The sequence below is a fragment of the Mytilus trossulus genome, chromosome 5 (genome assembly GCF_036588685.1).
Source record: "Mytilus trossulus isolate FHL-02 chromosome 5, PNRI_Mtr1.1.1.hap1, whole genome shotgun sequence".
Taxonomy (NCBI): Eukaryota; Metazoa; Mollusca; class Bivalvia; order Mytilida; family Mytilidae; genus Mytilus; species Mytilus trossulus.
Window position 1 is genome coordinate 17660825 of NC_086377.1, and position 27970 is coordinate 17688794.

General features: G+C 32.3%; 2 protein-coding genes across 2 annotated transcripts in view; one reads left to right on the forward strand and one right to left on the reverse strand.

The window, feature by feature from the left end:
- LOC134718608 (dTDP-D-glucose 4,6-dehydratase-like) overlaps nucleotides 1-13061 on the forward strand; it is a 37900-nt gene extending 24839 nt beyond the window's left edge. The window contains exons 10-12 of the mRNA XM_063581239.1: nucleotides 863-976; nucleotides 2451-2552; nucleotides 5965-13061. Coding sequence (XP_063437309.1) covers nucleotides 863-976; nucleotides 2451-2552; nucleotides 5965-6090 — 342 coding nt within the window. The 3' untranslated portion in view covers nucleotides 6091-13061. The remainder of the gene's footprint in view (nucleotides 1-862; nucleotides 977-2450; nucleotides 2553-5964) is intronic.
- Nucleotides 13062-17683: 4622 nt separating this feature from the next.
- LOC134718609 (serine-rich adhesin for platelets-like) lies at nucleotides 17684-27746 on the reverse strand. Its single transcript, XM_063581240.1, has 3 exons — nucleotides 27566-27746; nucleotides 22364-26389; nucleotides 17684-19600 (listed from the first exon to the last, which is right to left on the reverse strand). Exons 2-3 carry the CDS (start codon nucleotides 26384-26386, stop codon nucleotides 19388-19390), a joined length of 4236 nt encoding a protein of 1411 aa, XP_063437310.1. The 5' UTR covers nucleotides 26387-26389; nucleotides 27566-27746; the 3' UTR covers nucleotides 17684-19387.
- Nucleotides 27747-27970: the final 224 nt, after the last annotated feature.

The window sequence follows — 27970 nt, forward strand, 5'->3', positions numbered from 1 at the left end:
ATGATAGATGTGACATTGAAAAAAAGGTTCAAAATGGATAAGAACATTATAGGAGGACTTAGAAGAGGCCTAGGCTATCTGACTTGACAGTTATTTGCTAAATAGAGGTGGCCTTTTTAGATGTAATCTGTCTTCTGATTGGCGGACGTTATTTTGTTATCAGCCCATAGACATCATTTAGTCATGTGACAGTGACGTCATCAATGTTTTTTTCATGGTTTTCTACGGTTTAAAATGGAATCTAGAATTGTTCTTTAAGAAATGATTGTAACATTTTGTCTGTCTATTTGAAATAACATAAACATATGGTGCACACTGTTAAATAACCCACTACACGTTATTGAGTGTGCACCAAATTTGTTATGTTATTTTTTCATAGACAGAAAAAATATTACAGTCATTCCTTAAATAAATCATTATTATTAGTGTGATATTGATTTTTGTTGATTTATTGTTTAGGTTTACATAAAATTAAAAGTTTAAAGAAATATAAATTTCCTATAGATTTGTTTGCAGACTACAGAAACAATTTTTAATATTTCATTTCTGTCTATTTTTAATAAGGGCTATTCCATTTAAACATACATCAACCCCCAGGAAGGCACTATGACAATAGGGCAGCCACCCAGAGAAGCATTTTTACAAATTTTGAAGGATTGTCCTCATCAAAACTTTGAAAAGGGCACCCACCACTAGAAGTGGTTTCAAAATGCCTTCCTGGGGGTTGATCTATGTTTAAATGGAATAGCCCTAAATTGCAATTAAGAATGCCCATAAATTTCTGAATTTATAGCATTTGGATTTTAGAACATATGGAGTTTACAGTAAACTAAAAAAAAATTATTGTATGTTATTATTTAAGGTCAACATGTCTAGCATAGTAGAAGAAATAAATGATAAACACATGGAACCCTGGGTAGATGCCTGTCAGAAAGACAATATAGAAAACACTCCATTAAATCCATTTATAGATCAGGTAAGAACCCTGTATATAGTTCTGTAGATAACATGTAACACCAGGTAGATGATGACAATTTATACCAATATTAAGCATTTTTATACGACCGCAAACAATTTTTTGTGTGTCGTATAATGCTATCATGTCATAGTCATTGTCGTCGTGCGATTACGCATTTAGTTTACGGACAATAACTTTATAAATTTTTATCAGAAGGTTCAGTACTACTAAAGAGAGGTTGGGATTGATTTTAAGGGGTTATGGTCCCAACAGTTTTGGAATTAGGGTCCAAAAAGGGGGCCCAAAATAAGCATTTTTGTAGATTTCAAACAATAACTTGTGTTTGAGTTTATTAATCTCTCTGAAATTATACCACAAGTTTTCATACCATGAAGGTATAGTTAGTATCAACTTTGGGGGTTATGGCTTAAAATGTTTTTGGAATTGGGGGCAAAAAAAGGGGAAAAGCTAGGGTTTTCTGGTCAATGAACAATTAAGACAATTTAAAAGCAGTGTAAGGGAGGTAATTAATTTTTTTTACATACAATGTTGGGTATGTTCAGATTTACCTCCCTTTTCACTATTTTGTAAATTATATATAAAGAAATGTCAGGTTTTGGACTAATTTCAATTTCCCCCCTCAAAAAAAATTCTCAAATTTCAAATCTTTGAAAAGTTTGAGGAAGAAATTTTTTATTGCATAATATTGTGCAATAGATTTGTAAGACCTTGATATTTGTTTTGTGTAAGAAACCCATATAATGTCAAAAATATGATCACAATAAAAATTCAGAGCTGTTTTAAGCTTGAATAATTTGTCCGTACTTGCCCCCAACTATTCAGGGTTCGATCTCTACAGTAGTATAAAGCTGTGCCATGTGGAGCCCCTGGATGCCTAATGTAAAAATCATGATAGATAGTTAAATATGGATAAATAATCAGCAAGACAAGATCAATTCGCCTTTTCAGAATCTAATGCATTTTGGGTAATATTTTCCAAAATGACTAATGTTGTGATTGGTTGAAAACGTCCAAAACAATGGAAATTCAATCAATGTTTTGACGTTATTTTCATTTTGGGGTACGAACAATGAAATTACCCACAATCATTTAGATTCTGAAACGGCCAATTATTAAGTCTTGAACCAAACAGATCAATAGTCCATTTTTTAAAAAGATTATTACTTGTGTTTGTTATATAGATCAAGTCATTTTCCATTAATTTTCAGCTAATACTGTAAAATCATTATTTTTTGTTGGATACCAATTTTGTTTCGTGTGTATTGGTGAACAAGGTATTTAAATGTTAACAAATTGCAAATTCAATATAGGCTTGAATTTGAGACATTGGCAAAGCCACAAAATCAAATATCCATGAAAATGCAAGTTTTCCCCAATGCATACAAAAATGTGTACCCATGAATGAAGAAAAATAATTGAATCCACTACTTTCTGTGTATACCATTTATAACTATTTATTCTTCTTTTCTAGGAACTTCTCTACAATAAACATGTAAACTTAGATGGCTCCAAGTTAAAACAGACTGGGTTCCAGTATAACATTCCAGAACTTAAAACAGATCACCTGAAAGAGGTAAGATCAAGTACATTGACATCATTATTGTAAATTCAGAAATAATTGTGTGCATTTATTATTGCGATTTTGTCATTTTAGACTTAAATACGATTTTAATTATTACAATTTTGAGAAAAATCCTGTTTAATTCATATAAAACATTTCAAAATGAGAGTTCAAATTATTGCATTAAAAACTCTTTCACATTTTTCCCAATAATAAAAACAGCGCAATAATTCTGAATTTACAGTATTCTGTTATTAAACAACTGTAATCATAGTTTTTTTTATTTTATTTATTATACCCTCGCTTTAAAAAAGGGGGAGTATACTGTTTTACCTCTGTCTGTCCTTCCATCAGTCCGTCCGTCCAATTAATATCTATTGTCGCATTTTTCTCAGGAACTACAATACAAGGATTTCTGAAATTTGGTTTCAGGGTTTATCTAAGTCAGCTATACCGTGTGATGTGTTTTCAGATTGATCACTTGACAACTTCCTGTTTACCGAACACTTGTACGATTTTAAACATGATAGCCAAGTTGAAAATTTTCGTCACATTTTTCTCAGGAACTACAATACAAGGATTTCTGAAATTTGGTTTCAGGATTTATTTAAGTCAGCTATACCGTGTGATGCTGTGTGATGCGTTTTCAGATTGATCACTTGACAACTTCCTGTTTACCGAACACTTGTACGATTTTAAACATGATAACCAAGTTGAAAATTTTCGTCACATTTTTCTCAGGAACTACAATACAAGGATTTCTGAAATTTGGTTCCAGGATTTATTTAAGTCAGCTATACCGTGTGATGCGTTTTCAGATTCATCACTCAACAACTTCCTGTTTATCGAACACTTCCATATTTTTACATTAGTATTATCCACTTGCGGCGGGGGTATCATCAGTGAGCAGTAGCTCGCAGTTTCACTTGTTTTTTTATGCCCCACCTACGATAGTAGAGGGGCATTATGTTTTCTGGTCTGTGCCTCCGTTCGTCCGTTCGTTCGTTCGTTCGTCCGTTCATTCGTCCCGCTTCAGGTTAAAGTTTTTGGTCGAGGTAGTTTTTAATGAATCTGAAGTCCAATCAATTTGAAACTTAGTTCCCTATGATATTATCTTTCTAATTTTAATGTCAAATTATAGTATTGACCCCAATTTCATGGTCCACTGAACAAAGAAAAAGATAGTGTGAAGCTCAGGTTAAAGTTTTTGGTCAAGGTAGTTTTTGATGAAGTTGAAGTCCAATCAACTTGAAACTTAGTACACATGTTAACTATGATATGATCTTTCTAATTTTAATGCCAAATTAAAGTATTGACCCCAATTTCATGGTCCAGTAAACATGTAAAATGATAGTGCGAGTGGGGCATCCGTGTACTATGGACACATTCTTGTTTATTTTTTTTTTGGTGTGGGGGGGGGGATATTCACAGTGGTATGTAGGAATCACCTTGACCTCTGTCTGTCTGTCTGTCTTTGCATTGTAACTCCTTTGAAGGACAGACTGATATTGATGAAAATCTAAATTGAAAAAGTTCTCCTGTCTTCTTGTGAAAGGTATGGGCTCCCTCCAGACACTCAGGTGTTCTCTACCAATCATAGCTGGCAACGGTTTTTTAGCTGAAATGTGGGTTAAATATGTATTTTAACCTTTAATGGTTTACTTTTATAAATTAATATTTGGATGGAGAGTTTGTCTCATCGGCACTCACAACACATCTTCCTATTTATCTTAACACTAACAACCAATCCCATATCCTTTTTTATACGTTTGTGTAACACTACCATTTATATTTATACACCAGTTTAAAAAAATTAAATCATCATATCTTGATACTCTGAATCAGTTAATCCCGTTAAAGTTTATTTTGTAAGAGATGAAATTTTATTATGATTAAACACTTTTTAAGCCTAGCAATTATTTCTCATCTCTGCATGAGCTTGTTATCACATTAGAAACTCAAGTCAAGAAAGTTCAATATTTTTAAATGACATCTAGTACCCAGCCTTTTTTCATAAAGTGTCACTTATGTTGTAATTTAAATCATTGACATTTAACTATTTAAGACATAGGACAGTGTGATTGCAAAATATCTCTTCCAAAGGTTGAAGGTTTTGATATATTATACTTGTAGGGGATATTTAGTATGTATGTATGAAGATTTCCCAGAGTTATGTCCCTTAAAAGACAAAATCAACTGCCTATAGTTTCTTTTTATTATTACCTTTTCCAGTTTTTTGAAGAAGAAACAAAAATTATAACCCCTATGTTCTATTTTAAGCCATGTTGGCAATCTTGGTTGAAGTTATTTGCTATCCAATGATGTCCTTCACTGCTTAGCAGATTATGTTCATATTGAAGGTCAATTTAAAAAGCCAAAAATATGTCAAACAATATATGTTATGAACAATGATGAAATATCTTGATCCTTTACACCTGAATCAGGCTTTCTATTGTATGGACATCATCAATGCTGATTGGAAAATTGTAAATGAAGCATTGTTGTTCTTGTCCCTCATCACTGCAGTGGAAGAATGCAGTATGATTGAAATTTATACACACTATTCTTTGAATCTTTTCATAATATTGATTTTTTTATCACTACGTTTGAAATTGAGTGTTTTACTGTTTACAAATTTTTGATTTTTTTTAAAAACTAAGGATTTTCTACCTAGAAGGCATAGATTTCCTTTGCTGTTTGCAAAACTTTTAGGAAATTTGGTCCTCAATGCTCTACAACTTCGTATTTTATTTGGTCTTTTTAATTTTTTTGAATTGAGCGTCACTGATGAGTCTTTTGAAGACGTAGGGCGTGTCTGATTTATGTACTAAATTTAGTCCTGGTATCTACCGGTATGATGAGTTTATCTCTATAATTTTTTTCAATATTGCATACTTCACTTTCTTTTCATGCTTTGTTGTGACTGTTGCTAGTCATATTATTTTAGGGATTTCATTAACCTCTTGTTGTACTTAAACATCTATTTAGATCATATCTCTTTGGTTTATAAATACAAGCGATGGTACTGGATATATTTATTTCATAAAGATAGTAATGAGAAATATTGATTGTTTTTTTTTCACAATGTCGTGTCTTCTTACCAATATCCCTGAAAAAATCAACCTCAAGTACAAGCTCATTCAAAAAAGATTTAAATAATTACTTGTTGGAACATTCAGAAGCTGCGCGATTTTATATGCATAATAATTTTCTCACACTTACTCAAACTTATGATATTGTTTATGTTCATAATAATTTTTTTATTGCATTATTCATGTATATGTGTTTGTTTGATATTTTGTAATTGTTTGTTATATGTCATTGTATTTCATGAGGGCCTCAGGGAAGATTAGCTTTATAGCTAACTGTGTAACCCTCTTTAAATAAAAAATTATTATTATTATTATTATTTATTTATTTTCAGATGTTAGAAGATTTTATCCAGATGAAACTGTTCCCATTGTCACTGTTGTCTGGTGATGTAGTATGGTCAGGTGAAGAGAAATCGTTAGACTTCGAAGACGGTGCAGACGAGGAGGAGAAATCTTAATGTTTATAACTTTAGCTCTGACAAGAAGTCACATGGTTTTATGATATTCTATTAGTCAAAAGATAAAAAAACGTTTTTTTGATTTAGGAAAAACATCAATGTTTATAACATTAGCTCTGACAAGTAGTCACATGGTTTTATCACATTCTTTTAGTCAAAAGATAAAAAACCTTTCTGATTTAGGAAAAGCATTAATGTTTATAACTTTAGCTCTGACAAGAAGTCACATGGTTTTATAATATTCTATTAGTCAAAAGATAAAAAAACGTTTCTGATTTAGGAAAAAGTTAATGTTTATAACTTTAGCTCTGACAAGAAGTCACATGGTTTTATAATATTCTATTAGTCAAAAGATAAAAAGATGTTTCTGATTTAGGAAAAACATAATTAATGTTTATAACTTTAGATCAAGTAGTCACATGGCTTAATGGTATGGTGTTTGTCAAAAGATAAAAAAATTTGATTTAGATAAATTTTTAATGTTTATAACTTCGGCTCAAGTAGTCATAGTTTTATGATATTCTAATGGTCATAAGAGAAAATGTTTTGGATTTAGGAAAATAATTAATGTTTTTAAACGTCAGATATTTTACTCTAAAAGAGAATTAAATAGACACATTTAAACAAAGCAAAACAGATAACACACATTTTTTTTGTCAAATGATTTTTGAGGTTTTGCAAAGTTTACTCTATTTCAAAGCAATAGGAATATTTTAATCATAAACTTTGGATTTTAGTAGATGTTGCCAAAATTCTAATTTGGAATAATATGTAAAACAAATTTTTATTGACAATCTGCTTTAAAAGTGTATTAGTCATAATAGAAATTAATCATTGGTATTTGTCGTCCTGAATATGCATGAAATATTTGCCACTGGACATTAAGCTACCAACAATCAATCAATCATTGGTATTTGGCTATTATCATTTCTTATGAACAATTCAACTCCTTTCAGGATTATCAATAGATAATTTAATTTTGGATGTAACACGTCTTCTGATTAGCTGACGTTATTTTGTTATTAGCCCATAGACATAATTTAGTCATGTGATCGTGACGTCATCAACATTTTGTCATGGTTTTCTACGGTTTAAAATGGAATTTAAAATTAAATTATAAGAAATGACTGTAATATTTTTTCTGTCTATTCGAAATAACATAAAAAATGTGTTGCACACTGTAAATAACCTGCTACGCGCGTTAATCAGTGTGCACCACATGTTTTATGTTATTTTTTCATAGACAGAAAAAATATTACAGTCATTCCCTCAATAAAGATTTATATTTTCATTAAGAACTGCATATTGCAATGGCCATTTATATAATACAACAAAATAACTTGTATCTCAAAAATATATGCCATGAAAAAATTAAATATTTTATATGTTTTCGAAAAACAAAATAGGCTGATGTAGGAGATACCGTAAAAAAGCAAATGTCTTTTACCTCTCAGCTGTGTTAGGCTTAAAGGGAGTTAGCTTCTCAGTTTCAAATTAATTAACTTTTCAAAACACTAGTTTATATAGATAGGAGATTGATAAGGGAATCCAAAGAGTAAAAAAAATATATAGGTCACCGTGCTTGGTCCAGATATTAGCCATTGAAATTTTGGTGGGAAAATATACGCTCTTGAACTTTCTTAGTTTTATCATTGACAAGTTGAAGTTCTCCAAAACTGTTAAAAAGTAATCAAAGTTTTATTAGACTTTTACAGATGGCTTATATATCATTTTACATGTAAAAGATTTACAAAAAGAAAAATGAGGGTCACCAGGCAAATTCTTTCAAGGCATTCAAATGAATAAAACCAGAGGATTCCCAAAATCTGATAAAATCTAAAAGTAAAACATGACAAGCCAGCCTTCTTAAGAAGAAGGGTCAGATCAGTTATTAACACCTCCACCAAAGTTGACAATTTAAATATTGATGCAAATACCTTAAAGCTTTAGATGTTTTAGTGCAGTCTTTAATGTTTACTCTTAGGAGTATAAATTTAGAAACACTTTAATATTTAGTCATATAATGTTCAACAACAATTTTAAGTTGCAAAGAAAGTGTGGACCATTTAATAGACAAGGTAATGTATATGTTGACCACAATTTTGCCACAGTAATGTCTTTTTTTAGACTATAAGATGCCACAGTATAATATATTTAGGCCACTAGATGGCCATATTAATGTCTTTTTTTAGACCATAAAAGGACCAAATTATTTTAAATATAGACCATTAGATGGCCAAGATAGTGTAGACATTTTCGCTCTTTTCAGCCAAATGTTAAAAATGAACATATTTTTCATCTTTTACTTACTGTTTTTTTTTCTCATTTCATAATCTCATTTACATCGTCAGAATTGAATAGAAAATTGTGTGTAGAAGGTAATTCCCTATTTCAGAATCAAAAGAACAATTTGGATGATACCCAAAATTTAAATGACATCACCTTATTGGTTGAACTTGCATTGTTCAGGCCTTGGATAGCCAATCACAGGATTTTGTTTGCTTTTGAAACATTTAACAAGAATGCACTACATTCAGAAATTGCAAATTGCAGGGAAAAGTGGGAACAAGAATTTGGGGATTTAATTGAGTGTTGCCTTTTAATATTTAATTTGTTTATTTATGAAATATAATTTATTATATAACTATATTGATGACCATTATTTATGTAATGTGTTAGCAATGGCAAAATTATATTAGGGATTCAAAATTTAGATTCTCTTGTTTGGTTTGAAAATATGTAACTACATTCCAATAATGTGATCTTAAAAACGTTTATTTGCAAGACTGTTATGAGATAGGGGATGTGGTCTAGAAAGTCACAAGGATCATGATTGAGAGAGGTTATAATATCTACTTATATGTATTTTGTTCAGATATTGTTTTTTATCATTTTATATAGTTTTATACATGTTTTATAATTGCTCAAGTTGTTATGTTTGTGTTAAATGTTATTAACAGATATCATATGGAGTTTCCAACAAGAAATAAGGAGTTTATGTACACAACAGCCCCGGTGGATTTTGCTTTTTCCACCAGCCCACCGTGGACAACCAATCTGTGCCGACTCCAGCTATAATCTCTTTTTTCTGTAAAAAATATTGATTACAAATGCTCATCTGCTTTTATCAATTGATTTTACTTGCAAGTCTTTTGATTAAACAAAAGAAATTGCATGCCCACTCCTATGGGTGGGCAGAGTGGACAAGCTAGAAAGTTTGCCCACCCGGTGCTCACTCCCAGTGATTGGTAGGAAAAAGCAAAATCCACCTGAGCTGTATTGTATATATGTTTGTGTATGTAACTAATGAGGTTTTCATGTCTTTGTGTTAACTGTTAACAGACAACATTTGGTGAAAGGGAAAGTATTCATCTGTTGTAAGTTAGAGTATGTGAAGAACATCTTCAAAGTGGTCAAAATCAGTCAAATTTTGACCTGTAAAATAAGATTTTCATTAGACCGAATATTCACTAATTAATAGTCAAATAATTGAATATTCAACAGTGTTTATATAAAAAAGAAGAAATGGTATGATTGCCAATTAAACAACTCTCCACAAGAGACCAAAATGACACAGAAATTAACAACTATAGGTCTCTGTATGGCCTTCAACATGAGCAAAGCCCATATCTCATAGTTAACTGGTTTATGATAATTGTCTAGTTACCCATCAATCTTCAATTCCAACTATAAAATCTGTAAAATCTACAAATACTAAATTGAATACAACAGAAATCCATTTTACGGTAGTACCTAACACTACAGGGAGATAACTCTGTAAAGTCAGCTAAAAGTTTTAATTACGTAGTGTTGTAAAAGGAATATTAAGCTTCTCAATGATCAAAATTGGTGTTTGTCAAATTGCTTTATAACCAGTGTAATTTTTCTGACAAAACAGTTGTTTTAAATTTTTTTAAATTTTTATATTTTTGTTAAAATGTCAAAGTAAATACTTTGACAAAATTTTATGAAAATTAAACGAGCCAAATTAATTTTAGTGAAAGTGTTGGGTACAAACTTAAACAGAGATTTTAATAAAATATTTAGATTTCTAAGTGAAGGTTTTTATGCTAAGCTGCTGGTGTATTTGCCAAATTTAGCCTAGATATACCAGAATGTGCAATCAGGCCACAGGGAAATGTTTTAATGTAAAGACAATCTTGTTTATAAAATCCTTTGTATCATACTGCAATCATATTTAGTATATCGTGTTTTCAAATAAAATATGTTTATAAACTTATTATTAATTAAGTCAAAGTTTCTTCCAAAAAGATTGAAGGTAAAACAATTGGAAATTGAAGAAAATATTCTACCCACAGGCACAATTTTCTTAATCATTTGACATTAAGTTGTTGTATTTTGGATACATTTTTTTTATATTGCCTTAATATTTTTTATTAAACAGTTTTGAATATTTAAAATAAATTTAACTAAGCTTTTTCTTAAAAGACCAATTTTGCCATTGTTTGCCATTTTGAGATTAGCAGCCATATTATTCAATACTAAAATATATGATTATTGTAAAATTTTACTTAATTGAAAGCTACCACTAACTGAAAAATATTAAATTGAAGCAATCTCATTATAAAGCAAATAAAAATGACAAATGTTAAAACAACAGTAAAAGGCTTTTTATATATAAAAAGACTGTCACTGTCACACCAATCATATCAAATTATACACAAATGTGTGTAATACATATTCACATATTACAGCCAAATCTCTTTCATATTACACATATGTGTAAAAATAGATATTGATGCTGGATCTCTTTCTTATAAAACAAATTACCTCCTGGTTGAGGCAGTGATTTTTTTTATGCTGTCTATTTTTTTATAAATGTTTTGACTGACCACTTGTTTAGATACTTTACTTCATCAAATACCTTAGTATGCATCCATCCTTGTTACATATTTTATTGTATGTATTGATATATCAAGTGGCATTACCTACTTAATATTTACATTATATTTTGCTATTATGCTTAGTATGTTTATATTGTATTAAGCCGTTATGCCACTTATTTTTATATTGTTTTATACGATTTATATTCCACACATGGTGATATTGTATTGGGCCAAGAAAACTAAATATTGATAAGTATCTGTGTATACTACTAATGAGGGAATTTTTATTTATAGCAAAATATGAAGGAAGTCATCACATATTAAATCAGTTAATGCAACACATATGTGAAGAAAAATTTAGTATACAAAATGAAACACTAATAGAAGAAGCTTTTAAATAAAAATATGGTTTATCACATATTTGCCATCGTACTCTTAACATCACAAGAAAAAATAATGGCATTTCTAATAATTCAGAAAGTATATTTTAGTACTTCTTCCTTTGCTTATTCAATGAGATTTTACATGAGTGTTGAAGTTTTGAGCTATGCCTATTTAAAATAATATTATATATATTGTTCAAGCCATTCCTGTGATTTGTGTAATACTGTAATTGTACCTTTTTTTTTTACTGTATTTATTTTCACGAATTTCAAGGTTGGTTTATTATTGGGGAAAAAAAATACATGCGAAACAAAATCAAATCTTTCAACTTTAAGGCAATAATTAAAAAATCGTGAAAATAAATGAAAAACACAATTTGCGAAAAATAAGTACCCGCAAAAAAAAAATAAGTACCCGCGAAAAAAAGTACAAGTACAGTAAGATTGTTGTTATCTGTCATACTGTTATTCCTATTTTCCAGTAGTGAATGAATAGGAGTTCTAAACTGCCTTTCATAGTATATCTAAAATGTATCAAAGTTCACTGAATTGTTTATGTCAACTGAGAAGAATTTTAGTTGATGGTGTTTTGTAAAACAAGGACACGATACCAAACTTAAGCTGGAAATGTCTACAAAAGTAATTTTCAGAAAAGTCAATAAAATTTTGTAACAATCAAACTCATGATGCTGAAAGTCATATTTGACTGGTTGGCATGGAATATGTAGAATATTTGATAGGTTATTCTATAGAACATTATCTTGTGGGCTAGTATGTTTACAATTTTGACTACACATTGTCTTTTTAGAGCAAAGTATCATATAATAATACCTCATTAACATATCTTTCTGAAAATGCATTGAAATTACCAACTAGAATTTAAACAATTTGATCAAATATCTTTAAACATATCTCTCAGGCACAGTAGCATATCCATTGTTGAAATTTGTTTAAAAATATTAAGTCTATGGGAGTATGTTACTATATTTTATATGTTAAGTAAAAAAAAACTGGGTATATATTTTATACTCCAGATGTGTCTTCGTCTTGTATATTTACTAACTTGATATATACAAGTTATTCAATAATTTGGATAAGGAAACAAGAGCTGTGCTCTTTTTATAAATTTGTTTCCCTGAAATCACTATATAAATTGTCAGGAATGATTAAAAAGTTTTCTAATATATTACTGATGATCATCTACAAGCTTTGGATTTCAAATATTTTGGCCACAAGCATCACTGAAGAGACATATATTGTTGAAATGCGCATCTGGTGCAAGAAAATTGGTACCGTTAATTTTTTTACTACAAAATAGTTGATTGTTGTGAATGTAAGGATTGTAGAAGTAGAATAGAACGCAATCTTGCTTAATTATAGAAAATTGCATCAGCATTAGCTTTTGTAGACGATATAGAATGCATAATTATATCCATTTATAATTCTATAAGTCAGCAATAAACTGTGTAATGTTTTGCTGCTTTAAAAACATTTTTTCCTTTCTGAGAAGTCCCCTATGATGTCTTTTTTATAACTGATATTCTATTTTAATGTACAAGCCGAAAGCTGTAGATGCAGAGCTAAGAGTTTGATAATACATATTTTAGACATTTATAAATTGTGTGCTTCCATTTTATATGTTATGTCTTTATGTAAGAGCATTTTATATCATTTTATATTGTTCACATATGCAAAATGTGTATGCTATTGTTGGTTATTAAAATACAACATAAAATTACAATTTGGTTTTGTTTAATGCTAACTGCTGATAGCCTTTTATTCGTGGTAAATGTCTTAAACCTTTTATACTTAAGGAGATAGTAAGATGTATGTCAATTAGACAGCAAACAAATGACATAAAAAGATCAATATGCCTCATAGTGGTTTGTTATCACCAAGTTAAATTTTTACAAAGATCAAACTTTCTTCGGAATCCTTTTTTTTGTTCTTTGATATTGATCTTCTTGTGGATCAATATGTGAGTAAACTCGTCAAAGATAGAGGATTGAAACTTTGTATTTGTGCCAGACGGTCATTTCGTTTACTTGTCAGTGACGCTCAAATAAAAAAGTAAGAAAGTCCGATTAAGAATGCAGTTGAGGAGCATTAAGGACCAAATATTCATAAAAGTTATTACCAATACAGCTAAGGTAAAAACGCTCCGATTCAAGCTTAAATATGAAAATTCTACCAAATATGCAACAAATTGTTACTTTTCAGATGGTTTTTGTCTTAAATGAAAGTGGCCACATTCGTGATCATTCATAATATTGATATTTAGCTCGTATTTGATGATAATACATAACATATAGAAAGGTTGAGAATGATCACGGATGCGGCCACTTTCATTTTTGACAAAAAACATCTGAAAAGTAACAATTTGTTGCATATTTGGTAAAATTTTCATATTTAAGCTTGAATCGGAGCGTTTTTAATGATTTAATCAGTTACAATCTTTCACATAAACTAATCGAATCAATAGAAAGACAATTAGGTGTTTAAAAAGTGTCCAAAATCTTTCGTTAGATGAACCTGAAAATTGAGGCCAAAATCGACCCTTACCTACTCCTTTCCTGTTACAAAACTTTGAATTTTATTTGAAAAACTAAAGATTTTCTTATCCTAGGAATAGATTACCTTAGACGTATTTGGCCAAACTTTTTGGACTTTGGGTCCTCAATGCTCTTCAACTTTGTACTTGTTTGGCTTTATAACTATTTTGATCAGAGCGTCACTGATGAGTCTTATGGAGAAGAAATGCGCGTCTGGCGTATTACATTATAATCCTGGTACCTTTGATAAAAATTTGATAGTGGATAGTTAATAAGAGACTCAAATATTTGCTATCAACAATAAGTTCCCCATAAAGACAGATGACAATACAATAACCTTTATGAGCACACTCACATCGCCCACATATACACATTGTCACTAGGCCAACAAAATATCAATTTAGTCTTGAGCTAAGAGACTCCAAGTTCCTACTAAAGACAAATAATAAAATTTCTTGTGGGTGTGCACATCTACATATTATGTCTATTATCTACAACGTTTCATATAATTAATTCTGTTGAGTGGATTAAGAGGAGTTGCGATAACAAACTGTTGCAGTAGAATATTTAAGTTCAACCTCCAAGATATAGAAAAAAATGCATCATGATTTTATGTTAATATACATCTCTACCTGTTATATCCTTATTGTCTACATCATTTCATGACATTCTGTTGTATGGATTCAAAGGAGATGCGATGACAAACTAGTTTATTTAGGCTAAAATTCTAAGTTCAAACTCTTAAAACAAAAATAAATCATAATTTCCGGTTGATACGCACACTTAAGTATGTCCTTATTTAGAAAGGTTCATGATATTCTGTTGTGTTGATTCAGAGTAGATGCGATGACTAACGATTGCAGTAGTATATTTTGAAACCTTTATTAGTTCAAATTAGTCTTCAATGGTTTGTTCATGTTTTACTTTTCCTGCTGTTATGATCTGAGCACCGCTGACGAGTCTGATGGAAGCGAAATATACATGTAGCATACCAAATTAAATGCATGGTATCTTTAACGAGTTCATAAACTTGAGAACGGAAATGTGGAACAACAACCTGACCAGAGCAGACAACAGCCGAAGGCCTAGGCCACCAATGGGTCTCTAATGCAGCGAGAAACTCCCGCAACCGGAGAAATCCTTCAGGTGGCCTCTAAACTAACAGGTATACTAGTGAAAAAAGGCGTCATAATAAACTCCGAATTATACAAAAGAAACTAAAATTAAAAATCGTATAAGTCTAACAGATGCTCGATCCTGACTTGGGAAAGGCGCAAAATTGTGTCAGGGTTAAAATGTTTTTTGAGATCTCTACTCTCCTCTATACCTCTAGCCAATTTAGAAAAACCAAACACCCACCAATACGCACATTAAAACTCAGATTAAGAGAAGTCCGAGTCCGATGTTATGTAGAATAGGTAACAAAAGAAAGTACACAAAATGACAGTCACTATGATACTTAAATTAACAAAGGACTACTAGCAGTTACTGACATGCCAGCTCCAGACCTCACTTAAACTGATTGAAAGATCATGTCTTCATCACATGAATATCAAGCACAACCCTCCTGTTAGTGGTTTACTATAATACCATCATAAAATATATGACAAGAACATAACCCGTGTCATGCCGACAACTGGTTTTAGAATAAATGTATATATTTGTTTAGGTCCGATGCAAAGACATGTTCTCTATGGTTTAACATGAATTTGTCATTGCACAATGTCATGTTAATTCTCTGACTGTTTTGACGTCTTTACACTAAATAAATTGGATGTGTACAGATTGATAATTTAGATGCATGATTTATTTTGTAAGTTGCTATTGGCTTTGACCTAGCTGTCAGTAACTTCTAGTGTTATCAGTTCGTTCTTGATGTTTTTTTGTTGTCGTGATATACATGTACCCGGTAACGTCCACTGTGATTGTGTTAGATATATTTATATTTGCATCCATTTGATGAGTTAGGCCCATTTCAACTTATTTTTAAGCTCATCGTTCCAAAGGAACTAGGATTTAAAGCAAATCTGCGAGGTCAAAATGTTTCTTTAGTCAATTTATATCAGCCATGAAATTTCAGATGAATCTAACAACCTATTATTGGGTTGATGCCACTAAATGGGTAATTTAAAGGAAATTTTGCAGTATTATTTTGAATATTATATATGATGAAGATAAACTGTAAACAGCAACAACGTATTTATCATGTTTTCTAAATTTTAAAAATCTTCTCCTTTAAAACTACTGAACTAATTCCAACTAAACATTAGCTGAATGATTCTTGTGGTATCTAGAATAAAACCGTGTTTCATTTTCTGTTTCGTTAGAAAACTTGGTTGTCATGGCTTTAAATAGAACATAGGGTGAAATGCTGTTTTCGACTTATTACTAAAAAAAAAGCATTTAGAGGAAATTATACAAGAAGTTACAGTATTTATTAGGTCAAGGTATACATATCAGTCAAACCAGTCAAAAACTACAAGTGAGCGATTCAGGCTCTTGAGAACCTCTTGTTATAGTTCTTTGTCATGTTAAACTGTAACACCATTGTCCCAGTTTAGGGGAATTGTTGGGAACCCGTTAACATATTAACCCCTCCCCCCAAAAAAAAAATAAGTATTATTTGCCTGTTAAAGTTCGGTGGTCGTTTTTTGTATAAGTTTGTACTATTTATTAAAATCAGACCGTTAGTATACTTTTTTGAAATGTTTTACATTTGTGATTTCGCAGCCTTTTTTAGTTAACTATTCGGTATGGGCTTTGCTCATTGTTGCAGGCCGTACGGTGTACGTATCGTTGTTTTCTATGTCATTTTGGTCTCTTGTGACGAGTTGTATTATTGGCAATCATACCACATCTTTTTAATATTTTCTTTTTCTGTAGGTCCATTAACACAGATGCCGTTTATGGATGTTAACAAATTTACCAAACTGAATATAGACGTCAGTGGTTTGATAAGACTGTCGTAATAGTGAGAGGGTAAGCGCTAAACAGGTTCAATCTACCATTTTTACATTTGAAAATGCCTGTACCAAGTCAGGAATATGACAGTTGTCCACTCGTTTAATGTGTTTTGTCATATGATTTGCCATGTGATTAGGGACTTTACGATTTATTTTTCCTCGGAGTTCAGTATTTTATTGATTTTACTCTGTACAGTAGTTAAAGTCTCAAAAACTGATCAAATAGAGAAAAATATAGGTATAGACACTTGGACACTGGTGGAACCACATGAATGCCGAAAGGGTAAAACTTGTTTATTGACAGGGTAATGTCTTCTGCTATGCATGCAACACCTTATATCGTTTAACAGTTAATATATTTCTGCTGCATGAAATAATTTACAAAACATTGTTTGATCGTTTGTGTTTAATGCCAGTTCTAGTACTAGTTGTGCTATTGTTCCATCGTTTTCCTCTTATAGTCTTATATGTTTCCATCGGTTTTGGTTCACCGGATTTGTTTTAATTACAACGATTTATGGCTATTGGAAACGCGGTACACTACTATTGCCTTTAATTGTGCTATCTGTTCGTTTTTTTTGTGGTTTAAACCATCGACATTTGACAAAAAAATAATTTCACATTGAGCTGGAAAGCACTTGTCTTCCAAAGTGCAGGGTTCGAACTTTAAACAGCATCATTACTAAAAAAAAGTAGTATTCATACCCTAGAATTACGTGGTGATAAAAAACGAGTTATGTAAAGGTAAAGTAATAAGATGGTTTAACATATTCTCCATAGAACGTCTTAGTCAAAGGCAGGTTATTTTGTAAATACTTTTATTGAATGAGTGAGTACTTCACTAAGAACAAAAACAATAACAAAACAAATAAATATGTCATACCATACAACAAAATCAGACACATGTAATGCTATGTTTTATGAATGCTACTGAATCATCACGATAAGAATTATATCTAATTAGCACAACATCACCTGCGAATTTTTGCTAGAGAAAACAAGGCAATTACTTTAATGAATCTCCAACTTCGGACATTCGAATATGAATATATATAAAAGGTGAAAAACAAACAAAAATCAATTTGCATCAAGGTCGGCTAAAAAGGGTTAAAAATAAATCAAAGTATCTGCGGAATGAGTCTGGTTACAGTATTTCATCACATTTGCAGTAATATAAATGCACACAAAACATTATCACAGTGAGTTTGTATCAACTTATCTGTATACATTGATGTATGCCTTTAAATTTCAGTTATCCAAGTTTAATATTGCAATAGAAAAGAATGGCGTGTACAACAAGAGAAATTTACACATTGTATTTAAAACAAATTCATGTTGCCACTACAAAAAATATTGAGGCGATTCATCACAGTAGAAGTCTAAAAGTAGATAGATTTCTCTACACTTCAAATTAATACCACCAAAGGTAACAAACATGACAAATGTTCCAATCTAGTAATTCAATAAAGAAGAGACAAATCAAGTAAATAATAAAACAAATACTGAAAGCCCCTTGACCGAACCCTAAAAGGAGCGAGACATGATGAGTCAACAAAAATGAGCGTTTCATGGATAACGTACCAAGCGATTTCCACATGTAATTTCGGTACCCTAAAACTAATCAGTTGCTCATCATGAGCTGTAATACACATCTAGATGAAGGACATTATGATGAATGAATATGTAGATACGTCGATAAAACAACGTCATATTTAATATCTAGATGTCAATAGTGTGTACATTTTAGTTGCGCGCGTTATGATCCTTAAATGCTTCCTTGTGATACGAATAAAAATTCATATATATGCAACAAGAATTAACATAAAATTTTAGAAAAAAAGTTTTAAGAAATACAGTCGTTTTGATTGTCGCTGAAAGTCTTAATATGCCTGTGCAAAAAAGAAATTCTGAAGTAGGATCGCTTCTCAATACATAAAACACAATTGGCGTTCCTATCCTTTGCCTTTCAAAATCGAGCATTGAGCGACTCCATGCTCGAGCATCCATGTATCGTTTATCGTTAAATTTAAAAATTATTCCTCATTTTCAAAATGAATTAATGATAATAACTCAATTCAGAATAGTATGCAGATATTTGAACTATGAACTATGTAGCTAAACAATGTGTATGTTATGCAAAGATTCCAGCCAACAATTATATGTTACATTACTCAGATCCAGATCCTTTGCCTTTGACGGCTAACATTTCAAACTTCTGGCATATTAGCAAAGTTAATCTATAATAAACTTGCACAAGTAAATACATCATAGAGGGGGCAATACCTTTCTGTGTTAACATGTTATTGGCCGTTTAAAGGTGTTGTTAAATGTTAATTGAGATTAATTTAAGCTGTTAACTGTTTTCAACCCACTTTGTTAACTGTTATCATCATTTTTGCATTTTTTGTTAACTGTTTTTGCCAAAATCGAGGTGTTGTTAACATGTTAACGGACCCCCTATTGCCTCCCTCCCGCTCCATCATAGTAAATTAGTGTGGTGGATAATATAACGAAACATTGCCATCAACATATAACTAACTTATACACCGATGTCAATATGTAATCCTACATGTGAATGGACTATTTTGTACATTTTCATCCGACCATTTGACGCAGATGATGTAAATGCCCGGATGTCTAACCTCATATATGACTTCATATAGGTTATCTCCCGTATAAACTACACAGGTTTCTACTACACTGTGTGACCTCGGACCATAGATGTTAACAGACAGGGAACCATTATCTAAAGCATTTGTCCAGACCTAGAAAATAAAATAAATGCTCTTTGAAATGTAAGTATCACAATAATCAAAAACAAAACAAATTGCAGAAAGTACTAAAGTGTCGGCAGACAACCTTACCACGTGCTGAAGACCTCACTATGATTTTCAGATTAAGAACAGCAATAACAGCCCTGTCCCGTTGCTTTTTATGATTTTTTTTAGGGTTGTTGCTGTGCATGGATTGATTTTTTTTGTCATGGGTATGTACCCCATATTTTCTATTACCAATGTATACGGTACCATTGTGTACTCGACTCGAATCTTAACTGACTAGAATTGGATTTTTTTCTATCGAAGGTTATGTGATTTTCTCCGGGCACTCCGGTTTCCTCCTTGAAGTAGCCCACAAGTGGTGTTTAAAGTGGCGTTAAAACACAATAAATCATAAAAAATAATATATTTTCAATTCATTGTTCATACGTTCAGAAATAAGTATGAAATCTTGGACTCCAATTCCTTTAGGCAAAGTTGACAATGGATGGGTGTAGCTTTTGTATTGCTTAAACTCAATTTCACTTTTACACGTTTGCTTTCTTGTCAATTGTTTGTTTCTGCCTAATAAAATCATCATATATACCAGAATTAAACTTTGTATTTACGCCAGACGCGCGTTTTGTCTACAACTCTTGGGACTCATCAGTGACGCTCGAATAAAAAAAAGTTAAAAAGGCAAAATAAAGTACTTAGTTGAAGAGCATTGAGGACCAAAATTCCTATGAATTTTTCAAAATACAACTAAGGTAATCTATTCCTGAGGTAGAAAATCATTAGTATATTCAAAATTAAAAAGTATACTTTATGTACATATATTGCATCTGCGTATGTTATCTAAGTCATTAGTTTGAAAATTCAATACTATATAGATTTTGTGATAAAAAATAAATGATTAGCCTAGCTATTACAGTAAGTCCATAATTTTGTTGGCGTTGTATTCAAGATAATTAAAACAAAAAAGGAAGTATTAGCCAAGCTATTACAGTAAGTCCATAATTTTGTAGGCGTTGTAACCAAGATAATTAAAACAAAGAATGAAGTATTTTATACTGCTTTCTATATATATAACTCAATAACTCATGTGTGACTGTTCAACTACACTTAGTTGTCTAAAATAGGAAAGATAATATGGGTTGATTAAAAACCATCTATAATAAACTTTATTATCTTTAGGGTTGGTCATTTACCGACTGAAAACGTTGACATTTGATTTTAATGACATCCCTTTATCTCTTTCATCCAAATGTCAATGTATTTCAAAGAGTTCTTACAGAAGAGTTATTACAAAAGTAATTAGTTTGAAATACCATAAGTTTCCTACTCACAAGAAAAACTCAATATTTTCCGAGTTTAAAAAAAAACATGTTGAGACATGCAGTATAGTTTAGATATCTTTTATAACGTTGACTTGGTTTAAAGTTCACATAAGAATACATTTAAGACCAAATTTCTAGAAACGTTTTGTTCGGACAAACTATGAAACGAATTTCAGAAATTAAAAAATATAATACTGCAATACTACCTGCATTTCATCCACTCTTACAAATTCTGACAATAACAAAAATAATGAACATTTTTGTTTAGAATTTATTCTCCCTAGATATTTTTTTAAGATCACACAATCGATCATAGTGTTATAATGTACAATTATAATATGTCATGACTCAAATTAACGAAATAAAATTGAGAATGAAAAGGGGGAACGTGTCAAGAAGACAACAACCCGACCATAGAGCAGACAACAGAAAAAATGTTTCCTTCTTACATATGTCTTTGAAATTCAAATTCTGAATCTACTTATTTTAATAAAACATCTGTGTGTTAGTTTCATTCTTGAATAAGACGACTATAACATGACAGAAACTATACAAAAGATTAGAAATTTTATGCAAAATAATGTCTGAAACATGAGTTAGTATATACTAATCAGCTTCAGGAACGCAAAACGCCACATGTTTAAAAGCCAATTACGTATTAATACCGCAATGGAGGATCCAGGAGGGAGGTCTGGAGGTTGGAACCCCCCTTTTTTTGGCCGATCATTGCATTTGAATGGGGACATAAAGTTGGAACCCCCCTTTTTTTAGGGCCGATCATTGAATTTGAATGGGGACATATAGTTGGAATCCCTCTTTTTCCTGGGTTGGGAACCTTAAAAATGGCTGTATCCGCTTCTGTACCCTAACATGCAATGAGCTTAGTAACAATTTTATTAATTGAGTACGAAACTTGAATGTAGATTTTATCGTTACTTATATTCACTATTTGGCGTTAAATAAAATCAAAAGATGAATATAAATATGTACTGATTTACATTTAGTAAAACTTATGTTCTTACATCATGTCGATATGATGCACTTATATATTGGCCTTGTAAAAGATTGTGTATTTTCGAACTGTTAATGACATCTTTACGCTTAATTCGTTGAATGTGTACCGTTTTTCATTTTAGCATCGGAGACATTGATTGATTGATCATTGCCAGTAACTGCGAAAACTCCTAGCTCGGTTTCCGTGCTTTGTGTCGATTTGATTCTAGCCGTCTGATACTAACAGTTTGTTCTTGTGTAGTGTGAGTGAACCATTGCATCGGTTAAGAGCAGAGTTTAGAGATTACAAACATTTTTAACATCACCTACTACACGTTATTGCATTCAGCCTATTGTTGAAAACCGTATGATGACCTATAATCGTATATTTTCAAGGTACGGTTTTATATTACAAAAATAACCATAGCCAGATTCTTACCTGAAAATTATTTTTCATTCCGACATGACCCTCAACTAATCCAATGCCATCCGCCTTGCACACAAAATCATCATCTTCTTCAGTCGAAACAGAAGATGAAAATGCCTCGTTCTCGCCGTCGCTGCAAAACATTTCATCGTGTGCAAAGGGGGGTATCGTGCTGCGTTCCATTACAATAACGTCATTAATTTGAAGGAAAAGTGGATGATCCAATGTGCTTGTATATCTTTTCGAAATGTCCTTAGACAAACTATTATTACTGATTTCCGAAAAATCTTCAGAAGAAGATATACGTTGACTGCGACTGGAGTGTTCACTTTTCGGAGAGAAGGACCTACAAGAGTCATTAGTAAATACCTCATCTGCCATTTTGATTTTATACATAACATCGATGTCACGTCCTTTTCGGTGTGTTTGAGTGGATTTCAAATCTAAATTTTGGAAGTCGTTCAAATGAGAAAGTAAATTGGTCCTATTGTCTTTTGTAACGCCAAATCCATAATAAGACTCGTCAATACTGATAGAAGAAGATGTGGATTTCTTTTGTAATGCGTTTTTACATAATGCCACATTTGAGTTGATATTTATAAGATATTCCGTGTGTGTACGTTGCGTTGTGTCTTCTAAATTTATTTCATCATTGCGTGAACAAGTTACGTTGTTTATATCTTTATCATCATATGCAGCCTTATCGATTGCATCGACAAAGTTATTGTGAGAACCGTTCTCATTTGATTTTGAGTGTAGCTTTGCATCATCAATGATGTCATTCTTTTCTATGTCATGTCGCGTTGCGTTCTCATTAAAACATTGTCGATCTGAAATCAAATGTTCTTGCATTTCTGGATTTGCATGTGATTGCTGTTCTTCGTCTTGAGAATTTTCAAACTTATCTGTTGTCTCTAGATCATATACATTTGGCTTACTACTACTTTTAGTCAGTTTCGGATCCAGGGGAATCTTTCCTTTATATGGACGTCTGCAAAGAATTTGATGTTGATTATCCCCAGTAAACCGGAAGTTGCTGTACAGAGACGCGCGTCGTCCTGACAATATGCCGTTATCGTCATCAACGCCACTGTCGGTTGTTTCCGTAGTAGATTGACGAATCGGAGCATTATTAACTCGGAGTTGAGGATGCTTTTCTATCCATGCATGTACATTCTTGTCTCTGCTGCGCGAATCAAATACAGATAAACTCCGCCCTCTATTCGTGATGCATGGTATCAATTCATCATTATTGTTATTAAGTTCGTTCGTCTCTGCCATTTTCATACACGTTCTACGGCGAAATATGTTACAGTAATCAAAGGCGGAATCCCATTTTGTTTCCTCTACGATATCCTTGGCGTATACAACTGTACCCTTGTCACATTTAACCCTTGGAACTACTATAGCAACTCGAGTCTCAAATGGCTTGACTTGTTTGGTCTCATTAGAGATAGTCCGAAATACTGATGAATGATCGTTCCGCATGTCAGTATTTTCTATTTCAATGCTATTGTTTGTACTACATAAATAGTTTGTTGATGAATTATTTTTTCTAATATTTGTACCTTCTATTTCATCTTCAAGAAGATTGTTCGATGTGGATAAAGTTATACTGTGACAATCATTTGATAAGAAGCTACTTACATCGTCTAACGAAGGGTCATTGTCTGCATCTGGGAACACAGAAGCCTGTTTATGTAAGTTTCCTCGTTTTGAGTCACTGCTAAATGTTCTCCGAAAATAAACCTTTTCCTTCATATCTATGTCATTACTCCTTGTTCGTCGTGCTATAACCTTTTCTGTTGTATAACGTGGAGTTGTAAATTCACCTGAAGATTCGACCATCATTGGCACAGCTTTAACAGAATATTCTGTAATCTGTTTATCGGGATCATTAGTATGTGAGAGCGGAAACGAATACATCGAATTTGAAACCATGCAGGAGGACGCATGCGGTTGCTTGGTGGAACTTAGTTCGTCATCATACATTTCAGATTTGTCGGGCTCAATAAGTGGTGAACTTTGAAGCCAGCTTTCAACATCAAATTTTTCTGAGGCTTCTTTTATGTTTAATTTCTTTAGAGGTTTCAAATCTTTATTCTTTTTTTCTGTTAAATCTTTAGGAAAGATATGAATATTTGAACATTTTGTTTGGTAATCGCGGTCGCTGTTCAATGTTCCGTCTTCGTTAAAATGGGTCAGATTCGTCGTTTCTTTGATTTCAGTTTGTGAATTTGAGTTCTCATTTTTACATTTATCAGTATGATGTAATCCATGATCTTCATCTTTCATAAGTAAACATTTAGATCCTACATTCCGCATAAAACTTGGCGGTAAGTTTACTTCAGTCGTTGATTCTTGTCGAGACCCTGACATCGAATCCGATATGCTACCACAAGAGGCCAAGCTTTGTGATGTGGTGATTGCTTTTCCACTTATGTAGAAACATGCTTTCCGTAAACTACTAGACTGTAACATTTTAAGATTAGGGGAAGCTTTCGGACTACCATTATCATGGTCTTGTGATTCTGGATTACGTGACATTATATCACCATGCGCACACACAAACAGTTTTTTCAGTACTTTGTCTTTGTCTAGACTTGATTCTGATAACGAACGATTAAGTACAACTATATTTGAAAGTCTTTTATCTTTCCCTGGTAGTTTGTTTTCTGTATTCCCTAACTTTGGAATAGCGCTATCTGAATTTTGGCGTGTAATTCCATATTCCCGCTTAGCCATGCTTTGAAGACAGCAATCAAGAAATTTCTGGCTTATTTTATTGCCAAATCCTGAAACTGGTCTCTTGACGTCACTTTCGTTTGAATTACTTTCCTGATCTGAAGTAGTTACAGAACTCAAAGTAAATGAAGATTCAGTCCGAGGAACATCGTTATATGCGGATTTCTCCGTAATTCTTGCCATCGTTGGTTCTAGATTCATTTTTCGTTTCTCCACGTTCGGACTAGACGACCTTGACCTTTGACGTCTCAGACTAGATATATCCTTCGCTGCTCGTAGCAAAGCAGGACTAGATGACCTAGAAGAATGGGCAGTTCTGTGATATGAACTTCCGTCTTCATCTGTATAATCAGAGACATCGGTTAGACTACTTTGGCGAGAAAGGGGTGGGGTTTGACTTTCAGTGATGATAATTTCTTCTCCATTTCGTGCTATGACTTTCTTTAAAATCCTACGTTTTGTTATAGTATATTGTTTACGGATACGTTGTGGAGATGCAGAGACTGTTTCTGAATTTTTTTTACTGTCATTTTGTATTTTTCTTTTATCTGGAGTAGAGTTGTGTTCCTTTAAGTTATTTCCATCAAAAGACATTGAGAGTGAATCTAATAAAAGACGTTTACCGGTTGACTCTGATATTCCGCGTCTATTGACGTCACTAAGTTTATAAACTTTTATTTTGAATGGAGATCCATCCACGTGTTTGTCTTGCCAACGAAGTGACAAAGTGTGAATACCTGCTGACACAGGTGTAAAAGACATTGCAAAACAACCCTCACTACTGCACGTGCAATTGAAATCGAATGCGTTATATACAGCATGGCCACCGTATTGTGTTACATTCTTCCATCTAACATAAGTGTTGCCATGGCTGTCCTCTAAGTAGGCTAAAACCTTTGTATCACCAGCAGGTATTTTTTGGTCCGGATTCAAACGTTTAACGACTTTATTTTTATTGTTTAGAATAGTTTCGCTGGATTGATGCAGACTTACAATTTTTTCACTGTATACTTCATTTCTGGGACCTTTCAGTTGTAAATACATGTCGAACATACCAAAGACATTGGAGATGGTAACAGTAAACTTGGTCTTACGACCAACTACTCCTGCCTTTAACCCTGAACCCTGAACCGTACAGCAGGCAACTGGTTTACTAATTGAACTGGATCCAGTTATCTCGATTTCATTTTTCGATTTCTTTTCAGATGCCCACTTTATAGTAGAAATGAAATTAAAGATTTTACGTTCTGTACGTTTGTTTGCAATGGCCATTTCTTCTGGTGTAACCATATCCTAAAAGAAAAGATACATTAAATATAGCAGTTACTATGTAATTGATACATTAACTATAGCAGTTACTATGTAATTGATACATTAAATATAGCAGTTACTATGAATTTGACCTACCGAATTAGACTATTTACCGGATTTGTAATCACATAAGCAACACGACGGGTGCCGCATGTGGAGCAGGATCTGCTTACCCTTCCGGACCACCTGAGATCACCACTGGTTTTTGGTGGGGTTCGTGTTGTTTATTCTTTAGTTTTCTTTGTTGTGTCATGTGTACTATTGTTTTTCTGTTTGTCTCTTTCATTTTTAGCCATGGCGTTGTCAGTTTGTTTTAGATTTACGAGTTTGACTGTCCCTTTGGTATCTTTTGTCCCTCTCTCTTCTTTTACTATGTAATTGATACATTAGATATAGCAGTTACTATGTAATTGGTGAAAAGGAAACAACGCCAAAAACATATAAAAGAGGGACGAAAGATACCAAAAGGACAGTCAAACTCATCAATAAAAAAAACAAACTGACAACGCCATGGCTAAAAATGAAAAAGACAAACAGACAAATAATAGTTCACATGACACAACATAGAAAACTAAAGAATAAACAACACGAACCCCACCAAAAAATAGGAGTCATCTCAGGTGGTCCGGAATGGTAAGCAAATCATGCTCTACATGTGGCACCTGCCGTGTTGTTTATGTGATAATAAATTCGGTAAATAGTCAAATGTAAATTTAACAACACAAAGTGCTAGACACCCGATGCTTATATTTGTTTTGCTTTGTCGACATCGAATGAAATTAAGCAGCTGCACGTAATACGAGAAGTATAAATGTTCCACTGAAAATAATTTAGCCGATTTAAGATTGACGAGAAAAGATACTAATCTTACCTCCTATACATTTATTAAACTATGATTGGTTAAAAGTGACAGTGTGACGATATTTAATAATAAGGTAAGTGGTATGGGGTTATGTTTTTTTCAGTGAGATGAATTCGTTATACAGTGTGCTAGTGCTGTTCTATAATTTTTCTAGAGTGATATCGAAGACCTGACTTAGAGCAGCAGACACATGCTTGTGTTATCGTTTATTAAGACGTTCAATCCATAGGCATCCGCCATTGAAATGTATATTCATTAATAATGTTAACAGTTCATTCTTTCTACATCTCACTTACCTGGGGAATCTTTAGATATTGCTGTGCCAGTCTAATTCCAAGTCGACAGTTGTTAACTCTATTGTGTGTTTTTAAGTTTTTGTAACCTGGACAGGAGCTGGGTAACACAGATTCCAGTAAGGCACAAAGTGATATACCATCATGCCATGAGGACGAAAAATTCTCAACTGATCGGTCTGGAATTTTGGTCTTTATCCAAAGCAGAATGGACAATTTTCGCTTTGACTCTACAAAACAAAGAAATTGTGTAACGAATTTGTTTATATTTCTACTTTTGACTGCATTTTTTGTCAGATAAGTAAGGCAAATAATATCTATATGAATCGTGAGAAAAAATCGTCACGGCTTTCTTCCTGAAAGTATATATATATATCTCCCAAACTATATTTCCGGAATTGTATTTCC